Raw genomic sequence first — 27,699 nt, 5'->3', positions numbered from 1 at the left:
CTATCTTGGAAATTCAAACAGCATTTCACATTAAAGAAAGAGAAGAGAGAACGAAATATAACTGTGCAACTTATGCTTGCCAGCAACCAACTTCCTTTCAGCGTCCAAATTACTCCACCTCCAACCTGAAGAAGCATCTTAAAGTAAATTATTTTTAGCCAAGGGTAGTCGTCTGCTGTAGTTTTACTGGTCACCTTGCTGTTGCCGTGCAACTTTACATTCTCCTACATGCTGATTTACTAGCCCCAGAGCTGTTGAAAGACTAGCCCCGTTTGACATGTTAGCTAACGTCAGCTAAAATTAGCTCATGGTAGCTTAGACTGCGGTTAGATTTTTGTAGTATACAAACAAAAAAATCTATCTGCTTGTTCAGGTACACATTCAGCCAGTTGGAACAGAAGAACACACCAGAATAGGCCTGTTTAGTAAGCTGTATTTGATGGCCGCATTCCTACTTATAAAATTCAATTCAATGTGGAAGTAATCCAAGTATTCAGAATACGTTACTCAGATTGAGTAACGTAACGGAATACATTACAAATTATATTTTTGGGCATGTATTCTGTACTCTGTAACAGAATACGTTTTGAAAGTATCCTTCCCAACACTGCCTGAGAGCTGACACACTCACTTGTGGAGGTGCGCCTCGGCAGTTTAAGTCACAGTGAGTCACGGCAATGCTGGTAAAGCGGTTACAGTTTTCAAAACTCAAAATATAATATAATGCCGTCATTATATTATATTGCAGCAATATATTTTGCCGAAAGCGGTCGCGGTGCAGTTAACACTTTGTCTGAGACAGGCAGGCGCAGGTTCTCTATGCCCTGGTGACAGACTGAAAGGCTGGATGTTATAGGCAACTTTATTTCTATAGCACATTTCAGCAACAAGGCAATTCAGTGATTTACATAAAATATTAAAGGCATGATAAGTAGTGTTAATCCAATACACCTTTTTTCAAATTCAGCGAATATCTCCTCACGGTGATCTAGCTCTCCATTTTCTGTTTTTTAATTATTTGATTGAATAGGTTGTATTATGACTGGTTTGGAAGGGAAGAAGGAAGTGTTGTATTTTGTGTAGAGTGTGAAAGGAAATAAATAAATAACTAAATGTTCTAAGTTAATAGGATGAATAGATTTGGAATTATTTAATAACTGAAATAAAACTTTGTTATTACAGAGGGAAAGTACAGAAAAATGTACCGTTGGGTACCGTAACTGCATTTCAGGTACTGGAATAAATGTGAACAGTACCCAACCCTACTGACAATTGTTTATAAAAGGGAACTGCCAGGTTTGAACAAAGAAGAAGAATGTGTGGAATAAAAAAAGAAGATATCTCTGCTGCATTGGTTTTGATATTTTTAACTGTCCATCATGAGTCAGACAATGTTGTAGAAGCGCAATGCTCAATCAGTAGAGTTCTCTTTTACCAATTGGTCAAATGACTGCAGTATGTGTAATGTGAAAGGAGCTGCTCGTAGTGGCAAACCCCCAGAAAAACTACCAACCATTATATAGTGCAGCTTGAAGTGTACACACTCACCATAAATAATGGTAATATGACATATGTGTTCAGCCTGTTCAGCTGACAATTGATCCATACTTCTCATTGACCTCTTGAGAGATGCCAAGAGCACTTTTGACTTTGGAGTCCATTGACCTACCAGTCTAGTCAGGATTGAACTAAAACCATCTTAGTAGGGTCCAAGTGAGGCTGCATGACTTGGTAACAGTTAGATACACACATGGTCACTGTTAGAGGACAAATGTGGCATCTTTTAGGACACATGCCAATCATTTCTGTAAAAACAAGCTTTTTCATAAATTCTTCATCATCTTGTCAGCCCTTTTTCCCATACTGCACAGGAGTAAGTAATACGTGCCGATGGGGCAGTTAACATCCAAACGTGGTGGGTTGGACCTGGGCGTTGTCCCCAATGTCCACTTCTCAAACAATGACGAAGGACCTCCCAGGTACTCTTCACACGGTATTCCTCCAACCATCGTCGTCTCAGACGTTGAGTCAAGGTTTGTGTTGTTAACTTCTAGTGTCCACTTTTACCTTACCAATCAACTTGTGTATCCTTTATTCCATATTGGTGATAGTTTAAGGGTTAACTGTAATTTCACTAATTCTGATTGGCTTACACTACAAAGTGATTTTTTCAGTTAGTTATTTTCATTTTAGTCAAAGTAATTAATAACTTTTGTATGTTATGATGTCCTGAGAAAGTTAACCTAAAACCATACAAATAGTATTGCTAATGCGTCATTAGTTAGGCTGCTGTAGGTAAGTGGACCATTAATATATATCCACGACCTTCCACTTCCGGGATTGCCCCGCTGCCACCGGAAATGCGATGTTGCAATATTTCCTCTTATTTCTTTCTGTTTGTTTAAAATAACAACTTTGCTTGGACCTCCCAATTAACAGTGCATTAGAGCACCGCGGCTCGAGGGTGGAGCTGCGGAGATCTTCCATCTACAGCACGCTAGACCAGGTACCACAACTGGGGCATTACACCCGCACTCTGCACCAGCAGACGGGGAGCCGACCATCTCTTGAGGCTCTCCGCAAGGCATTTCAGGTAAGTTTTCCCCCTCTGGAAACTAAGTCTCACAGCACCTCGCATTATGTAACTTGTGAATAATCATCTCAATCCCACCATCATTATCATTAAGCTATTTAAAATAGTTCTCTTTGTAAAACATGTATTTTACTTAGGAAAAAGAGGGGGGTATAGAGGTCACGACCACAGACTCAGGAGATAGCAATCTCCCAGACAGTGAAACTGAAGAGTCAAAAGCTCCACCAAAGAAAGCTCCTGCTAGATTTGGCTGGTTTATTGGAGTCATGGTGAGCAAAACTGTGTACAGTATTTGAGCGTACATACAGACTTCATACGCTAATTATTTCAATTCTGTTGACACTTGATATGAAACCATCTTACAAACATCTTGCTGAGCTGTTTTTATTGAACTTTTGTCACAGATGCGTTGCATGCTGAATATTTGGGGAGTCATCTTGTTTCTGCGCCTAACATTGATCACTTCTCAGGCAGGCATTGGTGAGTTCATTCATCCCTCCATACCATACATTAGTCCCTTTCCATCCTCTGTTTTGTGGCGTGTAACACTCCATTGCATCACTCTCGCCCTCTGATGTAGGACTTTATTCGATTTACCTTTACATCATTACATTTACATTATGTTGCATGAAAATAGTATGTGCAGATGCACATTGCTGATAGAGTTTTATCTCAGATGCCGGTGCAGATGTTGTGCTCTACACTGATCAAAAACTGATTTGATATGTGTTTTTAAACCTTGTTTTCTCTGTTTTCAGTGATGACTATATGTGATTCACAAACTTGTGCATGTATATTACCTACTATACTACCTACAATAGAGGCCCATGAAAGCTTGATATAAATGCTGTTTTTGATAACTTGATAACTAGTGCTCAACGGTATACAATATCGAAAGCATGTATTATTGAGAAAATAATGCATGTACAGTGCATCCCTGTGGTCATGCAGAGGTCTGCAAAATAATAGGCAAAGATGGAGAGACGGGCCTTGAAACCAAAACATCAATACCCATGTATAGTCTATGTCTACTATGTATGTAGTATCATGAATACTTTTCATTTTTCTTATCAGTGTTGACCTGCGTTATTATCCTGTTGTCTGTTATGGTGACCACGATAACTGGCCTCTCCATTTCTGCCATCGCCACCAACGGGAGAGTGATCTCAGGTCAGTCACTTCCTGTGTCTCAAAATGGGTGAAAGATCATGCACTTGAATTGAGTGCTAAATGTAGCCCACATGTACCCAGTTTAGTTAGGGAAGGCCCTGAGTTTGTTAATTCAGTTAACATAATTTACAATACAGAATACTTTTATAATTATGTAGCTTTCAGTTTGTGTTGATTCTAGCGACCGCTTTGGACAGAAAATCATTCATTTACAATGAGAGAATAAGTCACATTGCATTTCAAGTGTTGCATACGGTGACTTAGCCTACTTTGGATGTCTCGTGAGATAAACCGGGTAACACTGCCACTGTTTTTCACGAGCAAAAGCAATAAGAAGTTGTTGTAGCAACGAACGTAATAAGGGACCGTTCAGTATTTATGGAATGGACCACCGGAAGGAAAATAGGGGAGGGTCATGTCTTTTTATTCTTTGTTGAGGGGAGGGTCACCCAACATTTTTTAGTCTAGGATGGGGGGGTCACCCAACTTTTGTATTCATGAAAAAAGCAACATTTCAAAGTGGCTTGTTTGGTGCATATTTTTCCATGTAGCTCTTAGTCTCTGCCCTCCTTCGCTACCAGATGGGTCTGACCCATGAGTTTGCTGGGGGGCAGGGGGAGCTGCCCCCTGGTGGCTGACACTGGTAATTGCATTGTTTAAAAAATGAGTGGGATAATTAATTATATCTGGCATGACCAGATATTTTATAAATATCTTAAATAACAAAAAACAACTAAATGGTGGTAGGTAATACATCAGATTTCATATACTGCTTTAGTAAAAAAAATAATACCTGGCTGATGATGGGAGCAGCAGGACGCAAAAAACGAAAGTTACTGTTGCACTATGTCTGGACATCTTGCCGTGCCAACGTTGCAATAAAGGTTTCCTAAATGCCATGTATATACATGTGATGTCAGCTTACTAATTGATTGCGGGTTTTGTGTAGATTTGGACTTTTATACGTTTATTCCACTTTTTTTAAATGGCGAAGTGGAGAGGCCTCGTTCACCTGTTCGGAGCTGGCTGGTGAATATGACGCTCGTATAGGCCTTGCTGGATACACCGTGTCATTTACCTTTTTGTCGATCTACTGATCGCTGTGGATTACTTTTTTAAATACGGAAAATTTGCAAAATAAATGCAAAATGCAAAATACGGATCTTTTTTCTCAACGTGTCTTAACGTTTTATGGTGTGACTGTTGGTTTTAGTTGAATTTAAGTGTTGGGGCATTCCGCCACTGTCTGTCTATTGCGTTCCAAGACAGCCGTACTGCGATTGGATTTCATAAGGGAGAATTGTTAAATTGTTACAATGTAATTTAAAATCTGCTTTAAAAATAAACATATATGTTTTGGAATATAATGTTCAGCTTCGGGAGCTTTACCTATGTGCTAAAATATACAGTGACTGAGGAAGCCTAGTGACGAGTCCATAGCAACCACTGTTGAATTGGTTATTTCCCAGTGTCCTTTGCTGAATGGTCTCAATGTTTTATTGTTTTATTTCATATGAATACTAGTTTACTAGATGAGCAACTTAGTATTTGAAGGAATGCAGTAATGCAGGAAGTGTGCATTTAGTTTCCATGCTTATTGTGTTTTCACATTAACAATGTTAGTAAATCTACTGAAATGGCCACCACACCATAACAGAGGAGTGTGATGTGTAAGATGAGAATGCAGAGGTTAACGCCTATGTGTCATGACTGTAAAAAGTCAAATGACATTTGTACATCTTGTGCGAACTAGCACATAAGGTGAGAGTCATGCTACTTTTTCAAATTATTTTGGAGGGTCTTAGAAAAAGTATTATTGGTGAGAACAGGTTCAAGTCTTTTTAGCCTAAAGGTTCCAAAAAGGCCCCTTAAATAAATAACAAACAGTCCCTAATGACTTCCACATTAGCGACTTTGTCAAAAAGACATTCCCCCACTTCCCTAACCGCCCCCACACCCCCCTGAAAACCTGACTGACTCCCTCCTGGCGACAGACCCCAACCGTAAGAAATGCATTTCTGCACTGTACGATTCACTATACCCGGCCTCCGTGAACCCTCGTACTTTGTCAAAAGCTGCGTGGGAGGGCGATCTGAACATGACTATTACGGACCAACAATGGGACCATGCTTATTTACACCCCTTTTTTTTTTTCTTTGCCTTTTTGATGTGATGTGCCCTGGCTGGTGTTTGTCTCTCAGCGTGTATGAGTCTGTGTTCGGACTAGTGTTGTTTTCGTCAACGAAAATTATGACTAAATATCTCGGGTTGCACTGTGCAGACCTGTTGCGGCATTATTTAATTTAGAAGATGCAGCGGTGAGTTAGAGAGTGAGACGAGCGTAAACGACAACAAACTAAATTAAGTCTGACAAAAACAATAAACGGCATTTGGAAAAACTTTCATTACATAGAAGTCATAGAAAAAAAACACCACGAACCTTAAGAGACATCTCAAGCCATTCCATAATGAAATTGAGGTAAGTCAAGACATTAAGGTAACGTTACTTTCTATTTTAGAAAGCTAATGCCAACTTATGAGGCTGTGGTTAATGTCTCATTTTAACGTTGGCTTTAGACGTCAGCCACTGGAGCTGAAAACGACTGAGACAAACGTGTGTGTGTGTGTGTGTGTGTGTGTGTGTGTATTTGTTTGTGTGAGAGTGTGTAGGTTCTTAGTTCCTACCTGACTGACTCCATGTGTACTAAGCATCCCTTGTTGGCCAACATTTTGGTTTTGTCTATATTACTAGGTACTAGAGATGCATCGATTACAATTTTCTAGGCCGATTCCGATTTCCGATTTTCTTTGAGTTAGGCCAGCCGATACCGATTTTAGCCGATTCCGATTTCATTTTTTCTAACCTCTTTACAGCACACACAAATATTTATTTTCTATCTTTTCTCTAATAGAACATTTTGCACAGAACATAGAACATTTTTTGAACAGATAATGGATCACTATAAAATAGAACTATATAAATTACTCCTGGTGTGGGAAATTCACACACATCTAAAGTGCAATGTTTGAACCATTTCCTTCTTTTCACATCCAATATCCAACTAAAAAAATGTGATTTTGGTTTTTGGTGTCGTCCCTCCACGCCCTACTTTTTCCTTGCAGGTGTTGCATATTGCAAACTTGTTATCTTCTGCACACACGCTGAAGAATTTCCAAACAGCTGACATGTTGCAGGTTAATTCACGAGGTTCCCTACATGTGCGAGAATAGGGCGGACACGCGCTTCACACCGCGATCGGGTACGCGCAACACACGGCGGAAAAGTTGAGCGAAAGGAAAAAGAGACTGTGCTGTGGCGTCCGTGTGTGCGTGCATCCTTGAAAACTGTAACACGCATAACTTATGTTGTCAGTTAATTGTAGCATTGACTGGCATGAAATCGGCATATGTCAGACTGACCTGCCGGTCGCCGGTCATGGCCGAGCACGTGAAAACCGGCCAATTCTGGTCACCGGCCGGTCTATCGGTGCATCTCTACTAGGTACTTATTACTATATTGACTGGATTTAATAGACTTGCATTACTAAAAAGAGACTTAAATACAATTTTCATTGACTAAAACTAGACTAAATGTCATCAGTTTTCGTTGACTAAAACTAGACTAAAATAGTCATGTATAATTCTGACTAAAATAAGACTAAAATGCTCAGACTTTTAGTCAACTGAAACTTGACTAGACCAAAAAGAGTATGAACGTGACTAAAACTAATAAAAACTTAAATGACAGCTTAACACAAAGACTAGTCTAAACACTAGTTGATCTGGGTTGGGTTGTGGGTGGGGGAGGGATATGAGTAATATTGGCATGCCGTGTCAACTATGACACAACTCTGTACTGTGTTTTCAAGGTGTAGTGCAGAGAAATATGATCCGCTGTGAGCACGGTGTATTTTATTTTGAAAATTAACCGGATTTTTTATTTTGTTTCTGTGCTCAACTTCCTGTCCCGCACTATCTGCCATGTGCTGATTTGCTGCGGAGCTCTCCTGCGTCCGGCAAAAATAGAAGCTCTACGTATCTGCTCCGGAGGGCTGCGGACCGCCGGAGCTGGGACGCAGTCGGAACTGGCTGTTATTTTGGAGAACTGCAGCCGGCCTCTGTGCTGGGGGTGTTGCGCAATAACAGCATAACAGAAAGAATGCATCGTCTCAAACTGTCAACAGCGTCCTGTGTGATCGTTAACTTGTGAGTTTGTACTTCCAAGAACAACTAGTAAGAACGTCCTCCCGGAGAACACAAGTTCGTACTTTACGTTCTTGGTATTGAAAAATGCCCTCTGTCTCAGCTCCACACCTGCTTTTAAATACTGTAGGTCCTTCACACCTGGTCCTCATTGTGTTGATTAGTGTTGATTTGCTGCTGTGAGTGGTGGATGTGCAGTTCAGGGGTTGTGGGAAAACTGACACTGTTAAAAGCATTACATGATAACATAATAAAAACACAGCAAACAAACTTAAAACATGCCAAAAAATTATGCAAAGTAAACAAACTTAAAACTTGCCAATAAAACCATGCAAACAAATCATGCATCACCACATCTAAAATAAAAATGCCCTTTTGCAATGTGACAAATATGTAAATGTATAACTTTTATAATTCATAATAGTGCTTAATTTGCCCCTATTAAAACTACAGATCTGTGGTATTCTATGATAACAACCTTGTCTCTGTTACACATAATTTTCAGGTGGGACGTATTTCATGATCTCCCGCTCTCTGGGTCCTGAAATTGGTGCCCCAATTGGGATGCTCTTTTCCTTCGCCAACGCTCTGGCCTGTGCGCTTAACACCGTTGGCTTTTCAGAGGTGGTCCGGGATCTAATGCGGGTACATAATATGCTTCAACTCAAAAAATAAACCCTTGGCAATTTCAAAACCTGAAATGACTGAATTAGTATTTACTAAAGGTACTCAAAAACATTTTAACTGTTAAGCAAAGGCCTGATGTTTACCCAAAATGTACTTACATAAATTTTCATATTTCTTTGTACCTTGTGTGTGAATACTCTGGTAATATTATTGTAGGAGTTTCATGTTGTCATTGTCGATGACTTGAATGACGTCCGTATTGTGGGCGTGATCACAGTGACTATTCTTCTGCTCATTTCATTGGCTGGAATGGAGTGGGAGTCCAAGGTGAGCACATCCTGATACCTCTCACTTTATTTGTTCACTACCTTTTACTCTTTATCGTATGTTATTCCCATATGTTATTCTCTCTTATTTGTCTCTGTCTTCAGACCCAGATTTTGTTCTTTATAGTTCTCTTGGTCTCGTTTGCCAACTACTTGGTGGGCACAATCATCCCGCCCTCTATAGAGAAACAGGCCCAAGGCATCTTTGGATACAACAGTGAGTTTGACTTCTCAGGACAAACCACTGCCTTTTATTACAGCATGTCATCAGTTTTAAAATATACTGTGCATTATATAGTTTTTCAGAGGACAGTTTTTGTTGTTGCCTGTCACCAGGTGAGATCTTCATAGCGAACCTGAAACCAGATTGGAGAGGGCCTGACGGCAGCTTTTTCCGGATGTTTTCTATTTTCTTTCCCGCTGCCACTGGCATCCTGTCTGGAGTCAACATCTGTGGCGACCTCAAAGTATGATGAAGAAGGCGGAGAGATAATTCTTACATCACATCCACTAATAAAGACTAGATGAATGTTGACTTCTGTATGATTTCCTTTTGCAGGACCCTGCTACTGCTATCCCCAAAGGCACCCTAGGGGCCATTTTCTGGACTACAATCTCCTATCTGGCAATTTCTATAACTGCTGGTAAGCTAAGCATGCATTTATTTTGAATTGTGTTACGTCCCCTTCGATGGTACCAGGGACAATAACACAACAATTAAAATGAGTGACAGCGTCAGTTTGGAAGTGAAAATTAAATTGTATTTTTTTATGTAATCAAAAAATTTACAAAAGCTGGAGTAGCTAAACCAATTAAATTAATACAACAAATCTAGGCCTAACTAATTTTTAGCTCTTAAAGCAAAACACAAACCAAAAGACCTAGCCTGCTTCTATAACAAAAGTGCTTAACAAACCTGCGTATCTAGACAAAGTTAACCCTGAACGTAAAATGTACAGGGTACCCCTAACTCACTTACAGTCCTCAACCTCTAACCAAATACAAGTTTGAACACAAATCAGCCACAGCTAAGCCATCAGATAGTTGGAGAGTAAACTCCTCAGGTGTGCTCCTTTTATTGACAGCCTTGAATGCAGATTGGCCAACTCAGTTTAGTTCTTATTCATTTTCCCAATTATTTGTTTAAATAACACAACACCAATATCTATTATAAGATTAAGGGGAACCTGTGAAAGCTTAAAAAGCTCCACTAAAGATAGCAGCCGTAAGGTTGACAAGCTTGCCACACACAACGGCCACAGAGCAGGCAGAGGCGAAGGAGAGCAGCGTCTGATAGGGCTGAGAGATACCCATCTCCCTTTGAAAGACTTTCAAAGAATTATAATAGTTTAGTTCATAATTATTGTTTGTTGTATTTGCTTATTTCATATGAATAAGAAGTAAAGTTTCAGTTGTACGGTAAATAAGTAAACAGTTGTAGCAACATAAGTAACATGCTGTGGCAAATATGTAGACTTAGGGGGACACCAAAGCATATAATTTGTATTCCTGTATTGGAGAGGCATTATCTTATCATGGGATATTATCATTATTAATGACAACATGACTCTTTTTTAACATTAGTTTTAAACTTACTAAAACTGTTTTGTTCATGTAGCCTAGCTGAAAAAGGTTGAGCAAATGTTGTTGAACAATGCTTTATATAACCGTCTCCCCTCGTTGAATATCTTGTTTGTCTTATGTCACCATGAGCTGTTAGAATAAATAGTTTAAAGTGTGGGGAAGCTAAACCAGCATCTTATAAAGTAAACAAAAACATTCAAAGCTCAATAAATTATATTTTTCATTTGCAATAGTGGTGTGAGTTAATTTTTTTGTCCAGTGCTTTAAGAGCTTGTTCAAAGGCGCAGCTTGACCTAGCATACTGCAGAATAAACCGATTTAACTGTTTTCATACTGCATACTACTGATTAACGCAGTATGGAGTAGGTACTGCATACTGCATTCGTCTGTAGTATGTAGTAGGCTATTTCGAAAATGGCCATTGTTTTATGTAACTCGATGACCACCTGGTGCATGCAAACAGCTTTGACAGAGCACTGTCCAATCTGCATGAGTTCTTCACTGCCATCCGTTGGGCCGGGCTGTGGGCCATGTGATCAACGCTTGTTGTGTAGCCACTGACCCAGAGAAAGTGGCTGCCGTCCGAGATTGGCAACCCCCGTTAATGCCACTGAACTAAAGAGCTTCCTGGGTCTGGCATCATACTACCGCCGTTTTGTCAGAGACTTTGCCAGCCCACTCAATCGCCTGACTGATCAGGGCCGTCCTTTCATCTGGGATGGTGCATGTGCTGCAGCCTTCACTAGACTCAGGACGTCCCTCACCGAAACCCCCATTGTAGCCTACTCAAATGCCCAGCAGCCCTTTTATCATGCCTGAGTAAGGCAGAAAAGAATTACTATGTCACACAACGAGAGCTGCTGGCCGTGGTCCAGGCAGTACAGCACTTCCGGCCATATTTGCATGGCAGCCACTTCGTCAGTCGCATCTACCATGCTTCTCTTACCTGGCTCCTGAACTTCAAGCATCCTAAGGGCCAAGTGGCCCGTTGGCTTGAGGCCCTGCACAAGTACAATTTGACATCCAGCAACAGGCAGGGCAACAATATGACAACGCCAATGCGCTCTCCAAATGTCTCTGAGGAGGGATGGCTTCCACTGACTGACTGGGGGCTGGCTGGAGACAGGACGTCAACCTGAGTGGTCAGAGGTGTCTGCACTGGGGCCTGAGGTAAAGGCTTACCACTCTCAGTGGGACAACTTCGAACTACATGATGGGCGGATGTACCGGATGTGGCAGGCTCCTGGATGAGGGAACGGCATCCTGCAGCTACTGGTGCCCTGTGTGCTCCGTCCACAAGTCCTTTGAATCGTCCACAGCTCAGTGTGCGTAGGGCACTACAGAAATGCCAAGACCCTCCAGTGTCTCAGGCGTGATTCTACTGGCCTGGCTGTCGACAAGACGTGGAGTTCCAAATGCACAGCTGTGACCCCTGCACTGCCCAGAAGGGACCTACCCACTGCAGCAGTACTTGGTAGGGGCCCCATGGAGCAAGTGGGAGTGGACATCCTGTGGCCCTTCCCTGTCACAGACTCTGGCAACCATTACATCGTCGTGGCCATGGACTTCTTCACAAAGTGGCCTGAGGCGTATGCGGTGCCAGATCACCACAACAGCCGAGAAGCTGGTTGAGTAGTCACCAAACCCCGCTTTGGGGTCCCTGCTGAGCTCCACAGTGATCAAGGGTGGAACTTTGAGGTCCATGTCTTCGGTGTGATCTGCCAGAGGCTATGGGTGTATCGAGTGTGCGTAGAGCTACAATAAACTACCTTTGAAATGAGGTGCTCTGGCTCTCGAGTGAATCTTTCTACGTAGCTCGCCACAATATTTATTAGCTTCTCATTTGATTTGTTTATCTGAAATAATAAGGATTTTTTAAGAGGTTAAGTTTTTTAGGATTTATCTATCTATTTATCTATGTTAAGGGCAATGTCATCAGTATACTGGTTAGCGTGAGAGGGTTGATGGGCTCAAAATGGTAGAAAAATATATACCTCTTTATCTCCCTCCAGCGTCCTGTGTGGTGCGAGACGCCTCTGGTAATATAGGTGACATTCTGACTGGAAACATCACTGGTGACTGTGTGGGATTGGGATGTAACTTCGGCGGGAACTTCACAGAGTGCATCGTGTCACAGTCTTGTCATTATGGTCTGGCCAACACTACAAAGGTACCACTCAATCCTTCTGCCTATCATGGAATAAAAATATAACAGCTTTTATTATCCAAAACTTACTGGGTTTGTAAATGAGCCAGTTTTTCTTAAAGTGGCTACGAGGAACTTGTAGTTTGTGTTGATTCCAGTGGCCCCTTTGGACAAAAGCGTTTTTTACCACACCTGCTGTCTTAAAGATCTTTTCTAGCGCATGCTGGCTGGAAAACAGCATTTCCACGTTTAAACCTTTTATACATGAATATTGTGGATAAATACTACACTAGATACACAATTCTACCATTATTTAGGGATAGTAACAACAATAACAAACACAACAATAATGTGCCCGATGCAGCAAAAAATATGTAAGGTCAACGGGAGGTAAGCATGTATTACCCACTATTACTGAGTTAGTGTATAGTAAATGTTTTGCTTGGACAGAAATATTATTCCTTTTAAGATAAGGGAATTTGTACCGATGCATTGTTGCATTTCAAGTATTCAAGTGTGTTCAAGTCTGTGCATACAGTAACTTGGCCTACTTTAGATGTATCGTGAGCTCACTGTGTCACAAGCCAAAGCATTAGCAAGAGTTTGTCGTAGCAACCCATGTAATAGCGCCTTTTAATGAAACCCACGGACCTTTACACAAGTACAAGTACAGGGCGTCAAAAAGAAAATTGGGTATCACTAACACGGACTGATAAGAAATAAAAACTGGGCACTAAATGCAAGGGCGACGTAATTTCATGTAACTTTAGGCTACTGACGTACAGCCTAATCTCGCATTGTAAGTTATTTTATGATTAAAATAGACATAGCTGTCTAGGAGGAAGAGGGCCAATTCAGGGTTGGTTTTAAATTCTTTACCTCTACTTGTCTTCATCTGTGGAAAGCCCGACCGAAGTTGACTGTGGTTTTGCCTGTCGTCTGTCTTTCTGTGATGGCCCTGACCCAGTACGAGCCATAACTATAACTTCTAAAATATAAATAAATTACAGTTACAAAGAAATCGCCTGCTACCTTTTACCTGGCTTGATGCTCAAACACAGGCTTTTCTGGTGTTACAATGAAATCTGTGACCCATCAAAATGAGTGACAGTAGAGGCAGTCTGCCTGCTGTAAATCATTTTGTGACTTTGCAGGCAAAATTGGACCAGGGCAAAGGCATTATTAAAAACTATATATAAAAAGCGATCTTTTCACTGTTTGTCTTGTTTGCTGTTACAGGTATTTATGATCATCATATGGAAAATTAAACAGTTTCAGAAACATTTAAATGTTATTCGTAGCTAAGTGTAAAATATCAAAAGGTAAATCTTATTTCTTAATTACTATTCCAACCAGACCCTGGGCCAACTATCAGGTTGGTACTACCTCATCACTGCTGGTGTCTTTGCAGCTAGCTTGTCATCTGCTCTTGGCTTCCTCGTCTCCGCTCCTAAAATCTTTCAGGTGAGAAACCACAGCCAAACCCTGATGTAAATCGGCCTGTTACATCTATTTTAGTCTGGCTCACGGGCTGTACATTGCTGGCATAAAGTTTGTAATGAACAAGGTTTTCAAGTATGTATTAAATTGTTGAACTGCCAGACCGTGACCACAATGACTGAAAAGGCGAGAGTCGAATCTGATTCATATAATAAAATGTCAAACTGTCAAACTGTGGAAGTTATCTCTCAAAAGGGCAACATCATAATAAAAACATATCTTGCTTCATATCTATACTAACGTATGTATACATGTAACAGATATTTAATAGCTTCTACTTCCTGCTTTATTTGCCAGTGTCTGTGCAAAGACAAGATATACCCATACATTGGAGTCTTTGCAAAGGGCTATGGGAAAAATGATGAGCCACTCCGTGCCTATATACTCTGCTTCTTCATTGCTGTGGCCTTCATTCTCATTGGTGGGTGTGATCTAATACTGTAGCTGTTTTGTTATTGGAACTATTGATTTCCATATTTTTTATATGCTAAAATTTGTTTTTGTTCTAGTTGTGATTACATATTTCAACTAAGAGAAAAATGAGTATCCATAACTTTTTAATTGTCTTTATAGCTTTTGGATTGAATTACTTTCTCTGAATTTTTACAGGTGAGCTGAACACCATCGCAGCCTTAAACTCCAACTTATTCATGTGTTCCTACTCCCTCATCAACTTCAGCTGCTTTCACGCTTCATTCACAAACTCTCCCGGTGAGTGACCTGACTGGAATACCCCCTCCCCCCTGATTTCTTCACAAATCACACCCTGAGTTTGTGTGTGTCTCCCTTTTAGGTCCCAGTCTCCCCTGACTCTAAGATATAGAAGATATAAAAGTCTGGCTCCTATATAATATATAGGAGCCAGACTGAAACCAATGCCAAGTCAATAAAAGACTAGAAACAGACATTTGCCCCTCTGGCTGCCATATTTGACAGATGTGTAGCTATGTGAGATTAAAGGTTATGTGTCATTTCACCTAAAAGTCATCTATTTCTCATTGTCGCCCCCCTTTAGGTTGGAGGCCAGAGTTTCATTACTACAGTAAATGGATAGCTTTATTTGGAGCAGTGGTTGCTGTGGTGCTGATGTTCCTGTTTACCTGGTGGGCTGCTCTCTTCACCATTAGCGTCCTTATCCTCCTGTGTCTATACATCAACTACAACAAGCCAAGTAAGTCCAAAACATAATATGTTTTCAAATGCAACTATGTTCTGATGAGAATACCCTGACCTATATTAAAGAGTGAACATGTAAGAACTGTGTGATATTACCTCAATGTGTGTTTTAATTTCCACAGAGGTGAACTGGGGTTCATCAGTCCAGGCAGGTTCATATAACATGGCTTTGTCAGCCTCTGTCACTCTTTCTGGTGTAGAGGACCATGTCAAGAATTTTAGGTGAGTGACCGAAAACCTCAGTTATATCATGTAATAATATTCTTAATCAGCATATAGACTTCTCTCTGTAGTATTTGTCTAATCCATTTTAACTGGAATTTGATGTCATACTTCTCAGTTAGTAGAAAAGTAGTGTATTTACACTACTGTAATCTGTTCCTTCAGACCGCAATGTCTGGTCCTGACTGGGCCACCAAACCTGCGACCAGCCCTGGTGGACTTTGTTGACTCCTTCACCAAACACGCAAGCCTCATGATCTGTGGAGACATAATCATGGTCTGTCATTTAATCTCAATAGGTTTGTTACCGAAAGGAAAATGAGATGATGAATTCAATTCAAACAACTGTATTTATCCCAAAATTGTACAAGCATTTTGTAAGAAAAAAGGGGTGAATCTCCCACAAATTGCAACAAATACAACAAATACAAATGTGTATTACTCATAAAAGTCTTCTTTATAACATATACAAAGTCCTAAGAAATCCAAGTCGTGGAAAGTATTGAAAAATACTGAAATTGGTGATGCCAATTACCCACTGCAGCCCATGTTAATAGGAGATGCTACAGGTGAATAGGGAATATAATTTAACAGAAATCACCATGAAACGTCCCCAGTTGAATACTTACATTGACACTGACAGTAATGTTAGAAAAAATCTGTTAGTTTTTCTAAATAATGGTGTTTCAGTATTTTTCAACTTGGACCATATTTTCCCATGCATTGGTGTCTAAGTGACTAATGTGAACCAAAGTCTTTGACATCTTTTTACATTTTTTTTAATTCTGTAGTCCAGTATTGAGTGAGAATGCTGTAACCAGCAGTTACAATCCGGGCTGCAATGTAAAATGCACACGGTCAGTTTGCATCACTAGAAGTGCTGTTTTTGCCACTGACAGGTTCAGATTATTGATGGTGATTTCGGGGCTATTTTATGTTAAGCAAAAGGATCTTACTCTTTAACAAAAAGGTATTTCTCTGTATGGGATCCTTTCCATAATGTTGTCAGACACTCGGAATAATAATCTGAGCCTGTCAATGGCAAAAACAGCACTTTTAGTGGGAACTGACAGTGTATATTTTACATTGCAGCCTGGTTTGTTGCTACTGGTAACAGCGTTCTCACTCAAATCAGTAACTTACTTTCACCTTTATTTTTCAATGTTCACAAATTCAGTCTTGTATAAAGTACTCAAAAGCAATACTTGAGTAAAAGTGCAAGTATCTTACCAGAAAATAACTTTGGTAGAAGTTAAAGTCACTTTTTAGAATATTACTTGAGTAAAAGTCTTATAAGTATCTGATGTTTGCTGTACTTAAGTATCAAAAGTAATTTGTACTTCGTTACATTACAACACTGCACAAATTCAGAATAAAAATTCAACGTTAAACATTTTAATATATCAAATTCAGATGCAAAATACAATGTATAAAATTCAACTAATATATTTTCATCTTGCTCAAATTCAAAATGGCAAATTCAGCTTCAAAATGTAATGTTTAAAATTCAGTGTTAACATCTTGGAACCCAAGGAAAAGCAATCAATTTTAGATTCAGAGCAGCAGTCAGAGAGGGAGAGCAGTGTCTGACAGGGCAGAGAGATACGTCTCTTAGAGCAGATATTTACAGTTTATTTACAGGATATTCTTGCTTTCTGGGGCAACCCATAAAACCAACAAATGAATGATAAAGTTAAAAGACTTCCAAAAAAGGAATGATAAAAGCTACATACAATTTCCTCAGAGGCATTAAAAGAGTTCAGCTTTCGCATCAAGTGGATTCTTTGCTGTCCTCTTGACAATTAACTCAGTGTTTTTATCAAGCTAAAGGTTAGTGTCGAATATGGTTCAAGTATTTATATGATTCAACGATTTCAACATTTTCACCATGGATAATGCTGGCGTTGGGCTCAAAATAATTCTTCCTAAAATAATGAATTCTTTAGTTTTTGTCACATTGAGGTCCAGGTAGTTGTCATCCCACCATTGTAGAAATGCTCATAAGGCGCAACCATGCCCTGAATCTACCCCCTGAAGAAGAGACAGTAGGGCAGTGTCATCAGAAATCTTAGGTAGTTGCCCTCCTAAGAAATCCTTCACCTGTTGGTGAAGCAAGGGGGAAAGTAGACAGCCCCATTTATATCGTTGTATTAGAAAACTACCCAATCCTCCTTACAGAAGCTTTTCATCAGACATGTTTTACTGGTCGCGTTCAATGTCTTCATTTTGCTTTTATGTCTTTTATTGAATCTCCTTGTCCTTTAAGGATCAGGACAGACAGACTCGGCCACAGGATGCCACAGATCGGTTGGTAAAGTGGATGAACAAGAGGAAGGTGCGCTCCTTTTATTCTCCTTTCACTGCTGACAGCCTCAGAGTTGGAGCTCGACACTTGCTACAGGTAAAACATCTGCATGTGTTTATCTGTGGGAAATAACTACAGCTTCAATCGTATTAAGAACATTTGCTGGGGATTAATCTGGTTTCAGATTATGTTTTAAGATGATAACCTGTTAAGCACAATTTATACTGTCATTCTCACAATTTTGGCTTTTTCGTATTTGTATCTTTTCTCATTAGAGTAGGAGTCATCTATTGGGTGCTAAATATAACTTTCATTTAGAACATTTAAACCTACAGTATGTTTTTATTTGTATTTTATGAAACGTAAAATATAATTTATCTTCTCATTTGACATTTTCTCAAGGCTTCTGGTCTTGGCAAGCTGAAGCCCAACATTCTGGTCCTGGGCTTCAAGTCAAACTGGAGGGACAGTTCTCCTGAAAGCATTGATGATTATATCAACACCATATAGTAAGTGTAGTTAAAGAAATGATTAAAAAACAATGTTGACTTTTCAGTTTTACTGTCATTGAAGGATTAAACAGCTCTCTATAGTCTGAGGAAATATTACACATTTTAAAAATTCATTGTTGTCTTTATAGGTGCTTACAGGTGCAGTAAGAATACACATATTCATTTTTTATCATTATTACTACTTTAATAGAATTTTCTTCTATTTTCTCTAGCGATACCTTCGACTCCAACTACTGTCTATGTATCTTGAGGATGATGGAAGGGTTGGATACCTCTGACCAGTTTGATTTTGAAGGTTAGAAATCCAGACTTTATAATCCTTTTCTCTTTATTTTATCTGTGTGCTTTCCTACAACATGACATATTTGTATAATATTGAAAACAAAATGGTTAAGGATGCAATGTCTGTCTTCCAGTGAACCAGGGTTTTGAGCCAGAGGAATCTGTTGAAAAAGAGGACCAGCAATCTTCTGAGAAGGAACCCTGTGAGCACACATATACTTTAAAATACAATATTTTGAGGACATTGTATTGACTTGCATCCACTCCTGAAGAATGATCTGTACCATGAAATCCTAACCAATCCAAATCTAACTCTGACTTAAATATAAAATCATTAAAGGAGTCCCTTGTAGTAATGAACCTACAGAGAATTATCACCGGAATCTGTTGCTCCCCGCGGCTTTGCGGCGCTGTATAGAGTTTCAGCTCATGGTTTAGCTGTCCGGCCATAACGTTACTGAGTTCACTCTCATGGCTCTCATACTGCCCTTTTCAGCTGCAGCAGGCAGCTGTTTTACATGAAAATGCTCTGAAAATCCACTGTACACCTGAGCAGAAACTACATGGTGAACATTGTGGAGCATCTTGCAACTAAGGAGCCAGATATTTCCCTGAGGAGTTGGTAGAGACCAAAAACAGAGCTAAATCTGCCACCACCTTGTAAATATATTACAGTATTTATTATATTGGGACACCTCGTAGTGCATTATTGCTTCACAATACTACTCTAGACTACTAATGGAATTTTTAAATATTGCCACTGCCCCTCATTCTTCCTCCTTTTGCTGTTCCAGCTGACAACATCTCAGATAAAGGCGACAGTGATCAGATCAAGACAGTGTTTCAGAATGACCAGGGGAAGAAGACCATCGACGTCTACTGGATAGCAGATGATGGAGGTTAGAGCTGACGAAACAAGCACAATACACTAGTTTTATGCCGACAACTTGTTGGTAATCTCTGACAACTGGGTGAACTGGGAACGTCTGGAGCGGAGCTTTTCTGGCATCCCTGTGGAGGTTGGGGGCATTAAACCCGATTAGGCAATGTCCAAAGCTTCCCTTGCTGAAGCTGCAGCAGGAAGCTCAGTCTCAGTGTCCTAAGTGCCTCAAGGGGCGGTAACTCCACGAACACTGTGGTGGACACCGGTGGTCAGGGAAGCCGTCTGACTGAAGGAGTCTTTCTGGGATATGTTATCCCGGAGGACTCTGGAGGCAGTTGAAGGGTATTGACGGGCCCAAAGGGCTGCAGCCTCTGCCGTATACAGTGGGGCAAAAAAGTATTTAGTCAGCCACCAATTGTGCAAGTTCTCCCACTTAAAAAGATGAGAGAGGCCTTTCATTTTCATCATAGGTACACTTCAACTATGAGAGACAAAATGAGAAAAAAAATCCATAAAATTGCATTGTAGGATTTTTAATGAATTTATTTTCAAATTATGGTGGAAAATAAGTATTTGGTCAATAACAAAAGTTCATCTCAATACTTTGTTATATACTCTTTGTTGGCAATGACAGAGGTCAAACGTTTGCTGCTGGTATTTTGGCCCATTCCTCCATGCAGATCTCCTCTAGAGCAGTGATGTTTTGGGGCTGTCGCTGGGCAACACAGACTTTCAACTCCCTCCAAAGATTTTCTATGGGGTTGAGATCTGGAGACTGGCTAGGCCACTCCAGGACCTTGAAATGCTTCTTACGAAGCCACTCCTTCGTTGCCCGGGCGGTGTGTTTGGGATCATTGTCATGCTGAAAGACCCAGCCACGTTTCATCTTCAATGCCCTTGCTGATGGAAGGAGGTTTTCACTCAAAATCTCACGATACATGGCCCCATTCATTCTTTCCTTTACACGGATCAGTCGTCCTGGTCCCTTTGCAGAAAAACAGCCCCAAAGCATGATGTTTCCACCCCCATGCTTCACAGTAGGTATGGTGTTCTTTGGATGCAACTCAGCATTCTTTCCCCTCCAAACACGACGAGTTAAGTTTTTACCAAAAAGTTCTATTTTGGTTTCATCTGACCATATGACATTCTCCCAATCCTCTTCTGGATCATCCAAATGCTCTCTAGTAAACTCCGACGGGCCTGGACAAGTACTGGCTTAAGCAGGGGCGACACGTCTGGCACTGCAGGATTTGAGTCCCTGGCGGCGTAGTGTGTTACTGATGGTAGCCTTTGTTACTTTGGTCCCAGCTCTCTGCAGGTCATTCACTAGGTCCCCCCGTGTGTTTCTGGGATTTTTGCTCACCTTGTGATCATTTTGACCCCACGGGGTGAGATCTTGCGTGGAGCCCCGGATCGAGGGAGATTATTAGTGGTCTTGTATGTCTTCCATTTTCTTGTAATTTCTCCCACAGTTGATTTCTTCACACCAAGCTGCTTACCTATTGCAGAGTCTTCCCAGCCTGGTGCAGGTCTACAATTTTGCTTCTGGTGTCCTTTGACAGCTCTTTGGTCTTGGCCATAGTGTTTGGAGTGTGACTGTTTGAGATTGTGTACAGGTGTCTTTTATACTGATAACAAGTTCAAACAGGTGCCATTAATACAGGTAACGAGTGGAGGACAGAGGAGCCTCTTAAAGAAGAAGTTACAGGTCTGTGAGAGCCAGAAATCTTGCTTGTTTGTAGGTGACCAAATACTTATTTTCCCGAGGAATTTGCAAATAAAGTCATTCAAAATCCTACAATGTGATTTTCTGGATTTTTTTTCTCATTTTGTCTCTCATAGTTGAAGTGTACCTATGATGAAAATTACAGGCCTCTCTCATCTTTTTAAGTAGGAGAACTTGCACAATTGGTGGCTGACTAAATATTTCTTTGCCCCACTGTAAGAGGCAAAGCAGTGGGTGTGGGAAAAGTTCGGAGAAGACATGGAGAATGACTTTCAGTCAGCACCAAGGTGGTTCTGGAAAACCGTTCGCCACCTCAGGAGTGTGAAACGGGAAACCATCTAAGCTGTCTACAGTAAGAATGGGACGCTGTTGACCTCAACTGAGGAGGTAATAGGGCAGTGGAAGGAGCACTTTGAGGGACTCCTGTATAAAAATAACACACCTTTTATGGTAGAGGCAGAGCTGGAGGTTGATGGGGTATCATCATCAATTTCCCTGGTAGAAGTCAATGAGGTAGTCAAACAACCAAGACCCGGGGATTGATAAAATCTGTCCAGAAATGCTGAATGCTTTGGGTGTGGAGGGGTTGTCTTGGATGACACGCGTCTTCAACATTGCATGGAAGTCCGGGACAGTGCCAAAGGAGTGACAGACTGGGGTGGTGGTTCCCCTGTTCAAAAAGCAAGACCAGAGAGTGTTTGCGAATTACAGGGTTATCACATTTCTCAGCCTCCCTGGTAAAGTCTACTCTAAGGTTCTTCTAAGTAGGGTTCGGCCGATAGTGGAACCTCAGATTGAAGAGGAACAATGCAGATTCCTTCCTGGTCGTGGATGGGTCCTGGTCATGACTTAAAGAACGAGATCTCAATACAAGCGGCCGACATGGGTTTTCTCAGGAGATTGGCTGGCGTCTCTGTTAGAGAAAGGATGAGAAGCTCAATAATCTGTGAGGAACTAGAGCCGTTGCTCCTTTGCCCCACCTTCATCCCCCTATGGGAGGTTTTCCAGGGGCCTGGGAATGCATCGGGATCCCCCAGAGCAGGTTAATGTGGCTCAAGAAAGGAAGGTTTTGGGTCCTCTCTCTCTCTCTCTCTCTCTCTCTCTCTCTCTCTCTCTCTCTCTATATATATATATATATATATATATATATATATATATATATATATATATATGTATGTATATATATGTATGTATATATATATACATATATATGTATATATATATATATATATATATATATATATATATATTTTACGGTATAGTTTCAGTACAATAATGGTCAGTGGACACAAGGTAGAGCCACCTGTATGTCTGACAGTGGGCTTGATACAGAGAAATGCAAAAAAAAATACACATTTTTCATGGATCCTCTTTCTTAGCTGCAGTATTTCTCTTTCTTCTCTTTTAAGGTCTGACTCTGCTGGTGCCTTACCTGCTCACCAGGAGGAAACGCTGGAGCCGCTGTAAGGTCAGGGTCTTCATCGTAGGAGAGGAACTAAACATGGAGGAAAGCCGCAACGAGTATGTATTCTCTTATTTTAACTTCTAACATATACATATGTATGTGTGTGTGTGTGTGTATGTGTGTGTGTGTGTGTGTGTGTGTGTATATATATATATATATATGTGTATGTATATGTATGTATGTATGTATATGTATATATATAATGTGTGTATATATATATATGTATATATAATATGTGTGTATATATATGTGTATATATATATATATATATATATATATATATATATATATATGTGTGTTATGGCATGCCGTTTAGGAAATTATTATATATATGTGAAGTTTGAATATATTGAATGAAAGTCTGAATATATTGAATGAATGTCCGAATATATTGAATGAACCTTAAATATATATTGAATGAACCTCAAATATATTGAATGAACCTCGAATATATTGAATGAAAGTCTGAATATATTGAATGAACCTTGAATATATTGAATGAAAGTCTGAATATATTGAATGCACCTTGAATATATTGAATGCACCTTGAATATATTGAATGAAAGTCTGAATATATTGTATGAAAGTCTGAATATATTGAATGAAAGTCTGAATATTAAATGAAAGTCTGAATATATTGAACGAAAGGCGTGTTGACGCTAGCCTGATGAAAGGGACCTGCCTGACCAGAAAGGTTCCTTTCATTTGGTCTTACATGATGAAAAAGTGAATAAACTTCATTGGGAGAACGGTACTGGATATGGTTACCGTAACCAGTGTTTTGGCCCGTACATGCATTCGCCAGTGTTTTAATAATCTCTTCATTGCTCAGAATTGCTGACAGTAGATTTCTTGCTGATTCGCTCATAGTGTCACACTTTAGTTAGGATTAATCACAATGAAAACACAAGATGGTGGCAGACAATGACATCAGATTCCATTTCAACTTTATATTCATTCAATATATTCAGACATTCATTCATTATATTCAGACATCCATTCAATATATTCAGACTTCCATTCAATATATTCTGATTTCCATTCAATATATTCAGAGTTTCAGTTATATACAGTATATATTCAAGGTTCATTAAAAATATTCAGACTTTCATTCAATATATTCAAGGTTCATTCAATATATTCAGACTTTCATTCAATATATTCAAGGTTCATTCAATATATTCAGACTTTCATTCAATATATTCAAACTATATATATATAATTCCCAAACGGCATGCCATAATGTGTGTATATATATATGTATGTGTATATATATATATATATATATATATATATATATATATTCATGTGAACAAATTAGGACACCCATTCTAAAGTTGACTAAAAAGAGGAATAAAAAAATCATCTTTAGGAAATTGATCTTAATGCCTTAATTAAAAAAATGAGGAAAAATCCAATCTTTAAGGACACCAATTTTCGTTGTGAATGAATGATGTATCGTAAATAAATAAATGTTCTATCTATATATATATATATATATATTAGGGCTGTCAAAATAACGCATTCATTTTGATTAATGAATCTGAGAAAAAATAACGCAGATTACTCCATTCCATATTGACGTTTGACCCGGAGCCGTTCTAGCCACCATTCGACTGTAAAATGAAGGAGGGAGATGAGAATGTGCTGCCTGGATCATTAATTGGAACATTTATTTGTAAAAATCTTCTTCCTGCCAACCATGGCTACCAAAATCTGGTGCCACTGTTATGCCTGCACTTCTCTCTAATGCTCTGAAACAGACGATACAGGTAACACAAACATCGCTGCACGTGACACTAGTTAACACTCAACAGCAGCTAACGTTAGCCTACCGCTAGCTAGTAGCTGGATTAAAAACGGTTAAAATGCTGACAGCTAATGCTAAATGGTGTAAAGTTTGACTGTGTTTTACTGTAGAGGATTCAACACCGGTATGTAACAATCTGCAGCTGCCGTCGGAAAAAAAACACAGACACAGTATGCGATTAATTAATCACAGAGTATGTAATTAATTAGATTACATTTTTTGTATATATGTATATATATATATATATATATATATGTGTATATGTGTATATATATGTGTGTGTATATACATATGTGTATATCTATATATATATATGTATATATATATGTGTATATGTATATATGTATATATGTGTGTATGTATATACATATATATGCATGTGTATATATATGTGTGTGTGTGTGTGTGTGTGTGTGTGTGTGTGTGTGTGTGTGTGTGTGTGTGTGTGTGTGTGTGTGTGTACAGTATTAAACATGGTGGAATATATTCCTTGCTGATCTGAGCAGTCCAGCAGAAAATTTAATTTGGACTGATCTGAATTCATACAATTGTATCATTTTTAAACCTCATAGTTTTATAAAAAAAAAAATCAATTTTTTTTATTTAGACTAATTTGATTATTCATGCCAATTGATTGGAATGTAAATTGGTAGATTTCTGCTCTATTTGTGCAATCCATTTACATTACATACATAAAAGTTCAGATTTCATGGACACTGTTGTGTGTAAAATGCATTTTGGTAATGCATTATGGTCTGAGGAAACTGATGTGCTGGGACTCTAACTGTTGTTTCTTTTAGGATACTTGCTCTTCTGAAACGGTTTCGTTTGGATTTTAATGAGGTTATAGTCATGACGGACAGCGAGAATCGTCCAAAGACCAAGAAGTATGTATGGGAACCATCTGCATGAACTGTCACAACACACACTTTTGGAACAGTTGTACTGAAACAGGAAGGGATCAGTCTATAACAACAGGCTATCATGTTCAATAATTTAAGTATAGCTTTATTTTGAACAAGAAAACTTTTTTACTCTTGCGCCCCGAGTTGTACTTTCCAGGGTTGACATGGATATTTCCATACACAAACACATATCATCACATAAAGATGCTTGTTCAAAGACAAATAAACTACAATGTACTTGTAATGCTCTTTTAATCATTTTACTTGTCCATCATAAATGACCAACAGACACTTAGTTTTGTAAAAATGTTAAAGCTATAGTGCGTAGTTTGAACCTTCAAAGACCAAGACTCTGTTTTTCTCTGTCCTCCTTCACAAACTGACTTCTGTCCATTTTTTCTTCTTCTTGCTGCTTTTAAGCCTTGATAGGTTTGTGGACAGTGTCGCCCCCTTCAGGCTATATGATGAACCGCATGAAGGTGTCGCCTCATCGAAAATATCAGACAAGGAGTTTGAGGCCTTCAGACAAAAGGTGTGTGTGTGTTCTTGTTTAACTATATTCGTGGGGTCCAAAAACTGGGAATACAGTATACTTGTGGGGTCCGGACAGCTTTGTGGTGCCAAAATGCTGGACCCCACAACTTTAAAGGGCTGTTTGAGGGTTAAGATTTGGTTTTAGGATTAGGGTTAGAATTAGGTTATGGTTAGGGTAAGGGTTAAGGTTAGGCATTTAGTTGTGATGGTTAAGGTTAGGGTAAGGGGCTAGGGAATGCATTATGTCAATGACGGGTCCCCACAAAGATAGTGAGACACACTGTGTGTGTGTGTGTGTGTGTGTGTGTGTGTGTGTGTGTGTGTGTGTGTGTGTGTGTGTGTGTGTGTGTGTGTGTGTGTGTTCTAACATAAGCAACAGCATGCTGTCCATAGTAATGTCATTCACTGTCAACAAACTCGGTCAGATGTCTGAAATTAATTTCCTTCTTTCCCAGTCTGAAACCAAAGTGAGGCTGAATGAAATCATCCGGAGGAATTCAATATACGCTGGTCTCGTAGTTGTGTGAGTACACAGTTTACATTATCACTTCAGGTTAATGAAAATATCACCTCAAGGCTGTTTTCCACAAAAAAGTAGACGCATACTGTATATAAGGACATTTTAAGTCTTAATGTATAGCATTTGTTACTAAAATGTAAGTTTTCCTATGAAGACATTCTCACAACTTTTACAGTATTGTCATTCATTAGCCTGTTTTTAACCAGCATCCACTGGGTGCCCTCAGGAGGAGTTATAGTGGTTGAAAAGTAGGTTAATAAATAATTATATGTGCTCTTAACCCTACATTATAGTGAGTTATAAGCCATTTAGTAAATGTTTATATAGTGTGTATAAATGCTGAAGCATTAAAATGTCTCTTGATTGGAACTATACTATATTATAATAATAATTATAATATAATGATTGTTTAACTTATATTTTCAACCACAACCATCATTCTTTGTTTAATTGAGCAAGTGTCTGAATGGAACACAGCATAACTTATAAAACTGTGAGCGGTCTTGATCATGTTCTCTTCTAGTTTAGTCTTAGGCTATGTAATATAGATATATGCCATACTGTAGGTGAAACATGCATACAGGCCTTTCTATCAGCTTTAGGAGATGAAAACAGTACATCGTCTAATGTCCACAGGGATGCAAAATTAGGCACAAAAATCCACCAGACCATGGCTAATTCCACGGCAGTATGATTCAGATAACAGAAAGAGATGGGAGAGGTTGAGTTTCTTTGGGTTCGCTGCAAACCACAGCATGCACACATTTGAGTGTACATATTTACCCCATAAGTCAAGGTGGAGCAGTCTCTGTTCTTGTCGTGCAGTGTTGGTATGCTCATGTAAATATTATGCTTTATCCAGGAGCCTTCCAGTGCCACACAGCGACTGCACTAGTGCTCTGTACATGGCCTGGCTAGATATCCTGACCTGTGGCCTCCACTGCCCTGTGGTGCTGATACGAGGAAACCAGGAGGATGTGCTCACTTTCTACTGCCAGTGAATGAATAAATTGTCTTACAGGGATGGACACTAAATTAAGCCAGGGGGGGAAATGAAAATATCCATGCAATGGTGCCAAGGGTTAAAATAACTATTATATTTGAACTAGGGCTGTCAAACGATTACATTTTCTCAATCGCGATTAATCGTTCAAGGAGAATTCCGGCCAATTTTTACGTTAATCTTGATGGCTATAGCTACGCGAGTACT

At 39.5% G+C, this 27,699-nt stretch overlaps 1 protein-coding gene across 4 annotated transcripts; it reads left to right on the top strand.

Moving 5' to 3' along the window:
- Nucleotides 1–1,875: 1,875 nt before the first annotated feature.
- On the top strand, nucleotides 1,876–27,699 carry LOC144534328 (solute carrier family 12 member 3-like). 4 transcript variants are annotated; one of them, XM_078276201.1, is made up of 27 exons: nucleotides 1,876–2,033; nucleotides 2,440–2,593; nucleotides 2,731–2,862; nucleotides 2,998–3,073; nucleotides 3,668–3,763; nucleotides 8,472–8,611; nucleotides 8,810–8,920; nucleotides 9,025–9,136; nucleotides 9,256–9,386; nucleotides 9,479–9,563; nucleotides 12,516–12,673; nucleotides 14,006–14,113; nucleotides 14,447–14,570; nucleotides 14,759–14,860; nucleotides 15,165–15,320; nucleotides 15,448–15,547; nucleotides 15,713–15,824; nucleotides 17,814–17,948; nucleotides 18,255–18,361; nucleotides 18,577–18,659; nucleotides 18,781–18,849; nucleotides 19,441–19,545; nucleotides 22,665–22,776; nucleotides 25,331–25,417; nucleotides 25,856–25,967; nucleotides 26,425–26,492; nucleotides 27,352–27,490. In XM_078276201.1, the coding sequence occupies exons 1-27, from the start codon at nucleotides 1,891–1,893 to the stop codon at nucleotides 27,488–27,490; spliced, it is 3,057 nt and encodes a 1,018-aa protein (XP_078132327.1). In that variant the 5' UTR covers nucleotides 1,876–1,890. The 4 variants fall into 4 exon arrangements, with proteins under 4 accessions (XP_078132327.1, XP_078132323.1, XP_078132324.1 ...); XM_078276197.1 differs by lacking the exons at nucleotides 1,876–2,033; nucleotides 2,440–2,593; nucleotides 2,731–2,862; nucleotides 2,998–3,073; nucleotides 3,668–3,763 and adding an exon at nucleotides 7,112–7,265 and having other exon boundaries at nucleotides 27,352–27,699; XM_078276198.1 differs by lacking the exons at nucleotides 1,876–2,033; nucleotides 2,440–2,593; nucleotides 2,731–2,862; nucleotides 2,998–3,073; nucleotides 3,668–3,763 and adding an exon at nucleotides 7,729–7,969 and having other exon boundaries at nucleotides 27,352–27,699.

This window comes from Sander vitreus, chromosome 19, assembly GCF_031162955.1.
Source record: "Sander vitreus isolate 19-12246 chromosome 19, sanVit1, whole genome shotgun sequence".
Taxonomy (NCBI): Eukaryota; Metazoa; Chordata; class Actinopteri; order Perciformes; family Percidae; genus Sander; species Sander vitreus.
Note: the sequence above shows the minus strand (reverse complement) of the source record. Positions and strands in the feature narration are given on the sequence as shown.

Bases quoted from the DNA above. Each gene is read 5' to 3' on its own strand.
- LOC144534328 (XM_078276201.1), top strand. From the start codon at position 1,891: ATGGGGCAGTTAACATCCAAACGTGGTGGGTTGGACCTGGGCGTTGTC. The intron at 3,764-8,471 runs GTCAGTCACTTC...CATAATTTTCAG, and splicing joins CAACGGGAGAGTGATCTCAG to GTGGGACGTATTTCATGATC. The intron at 18,362-18,576 runs GTAAGTGTAGTT...TATTTTCTCTAG, and splicing joins GATTATATCAACACCATATA to CGATACCTTCGACTCCAACT.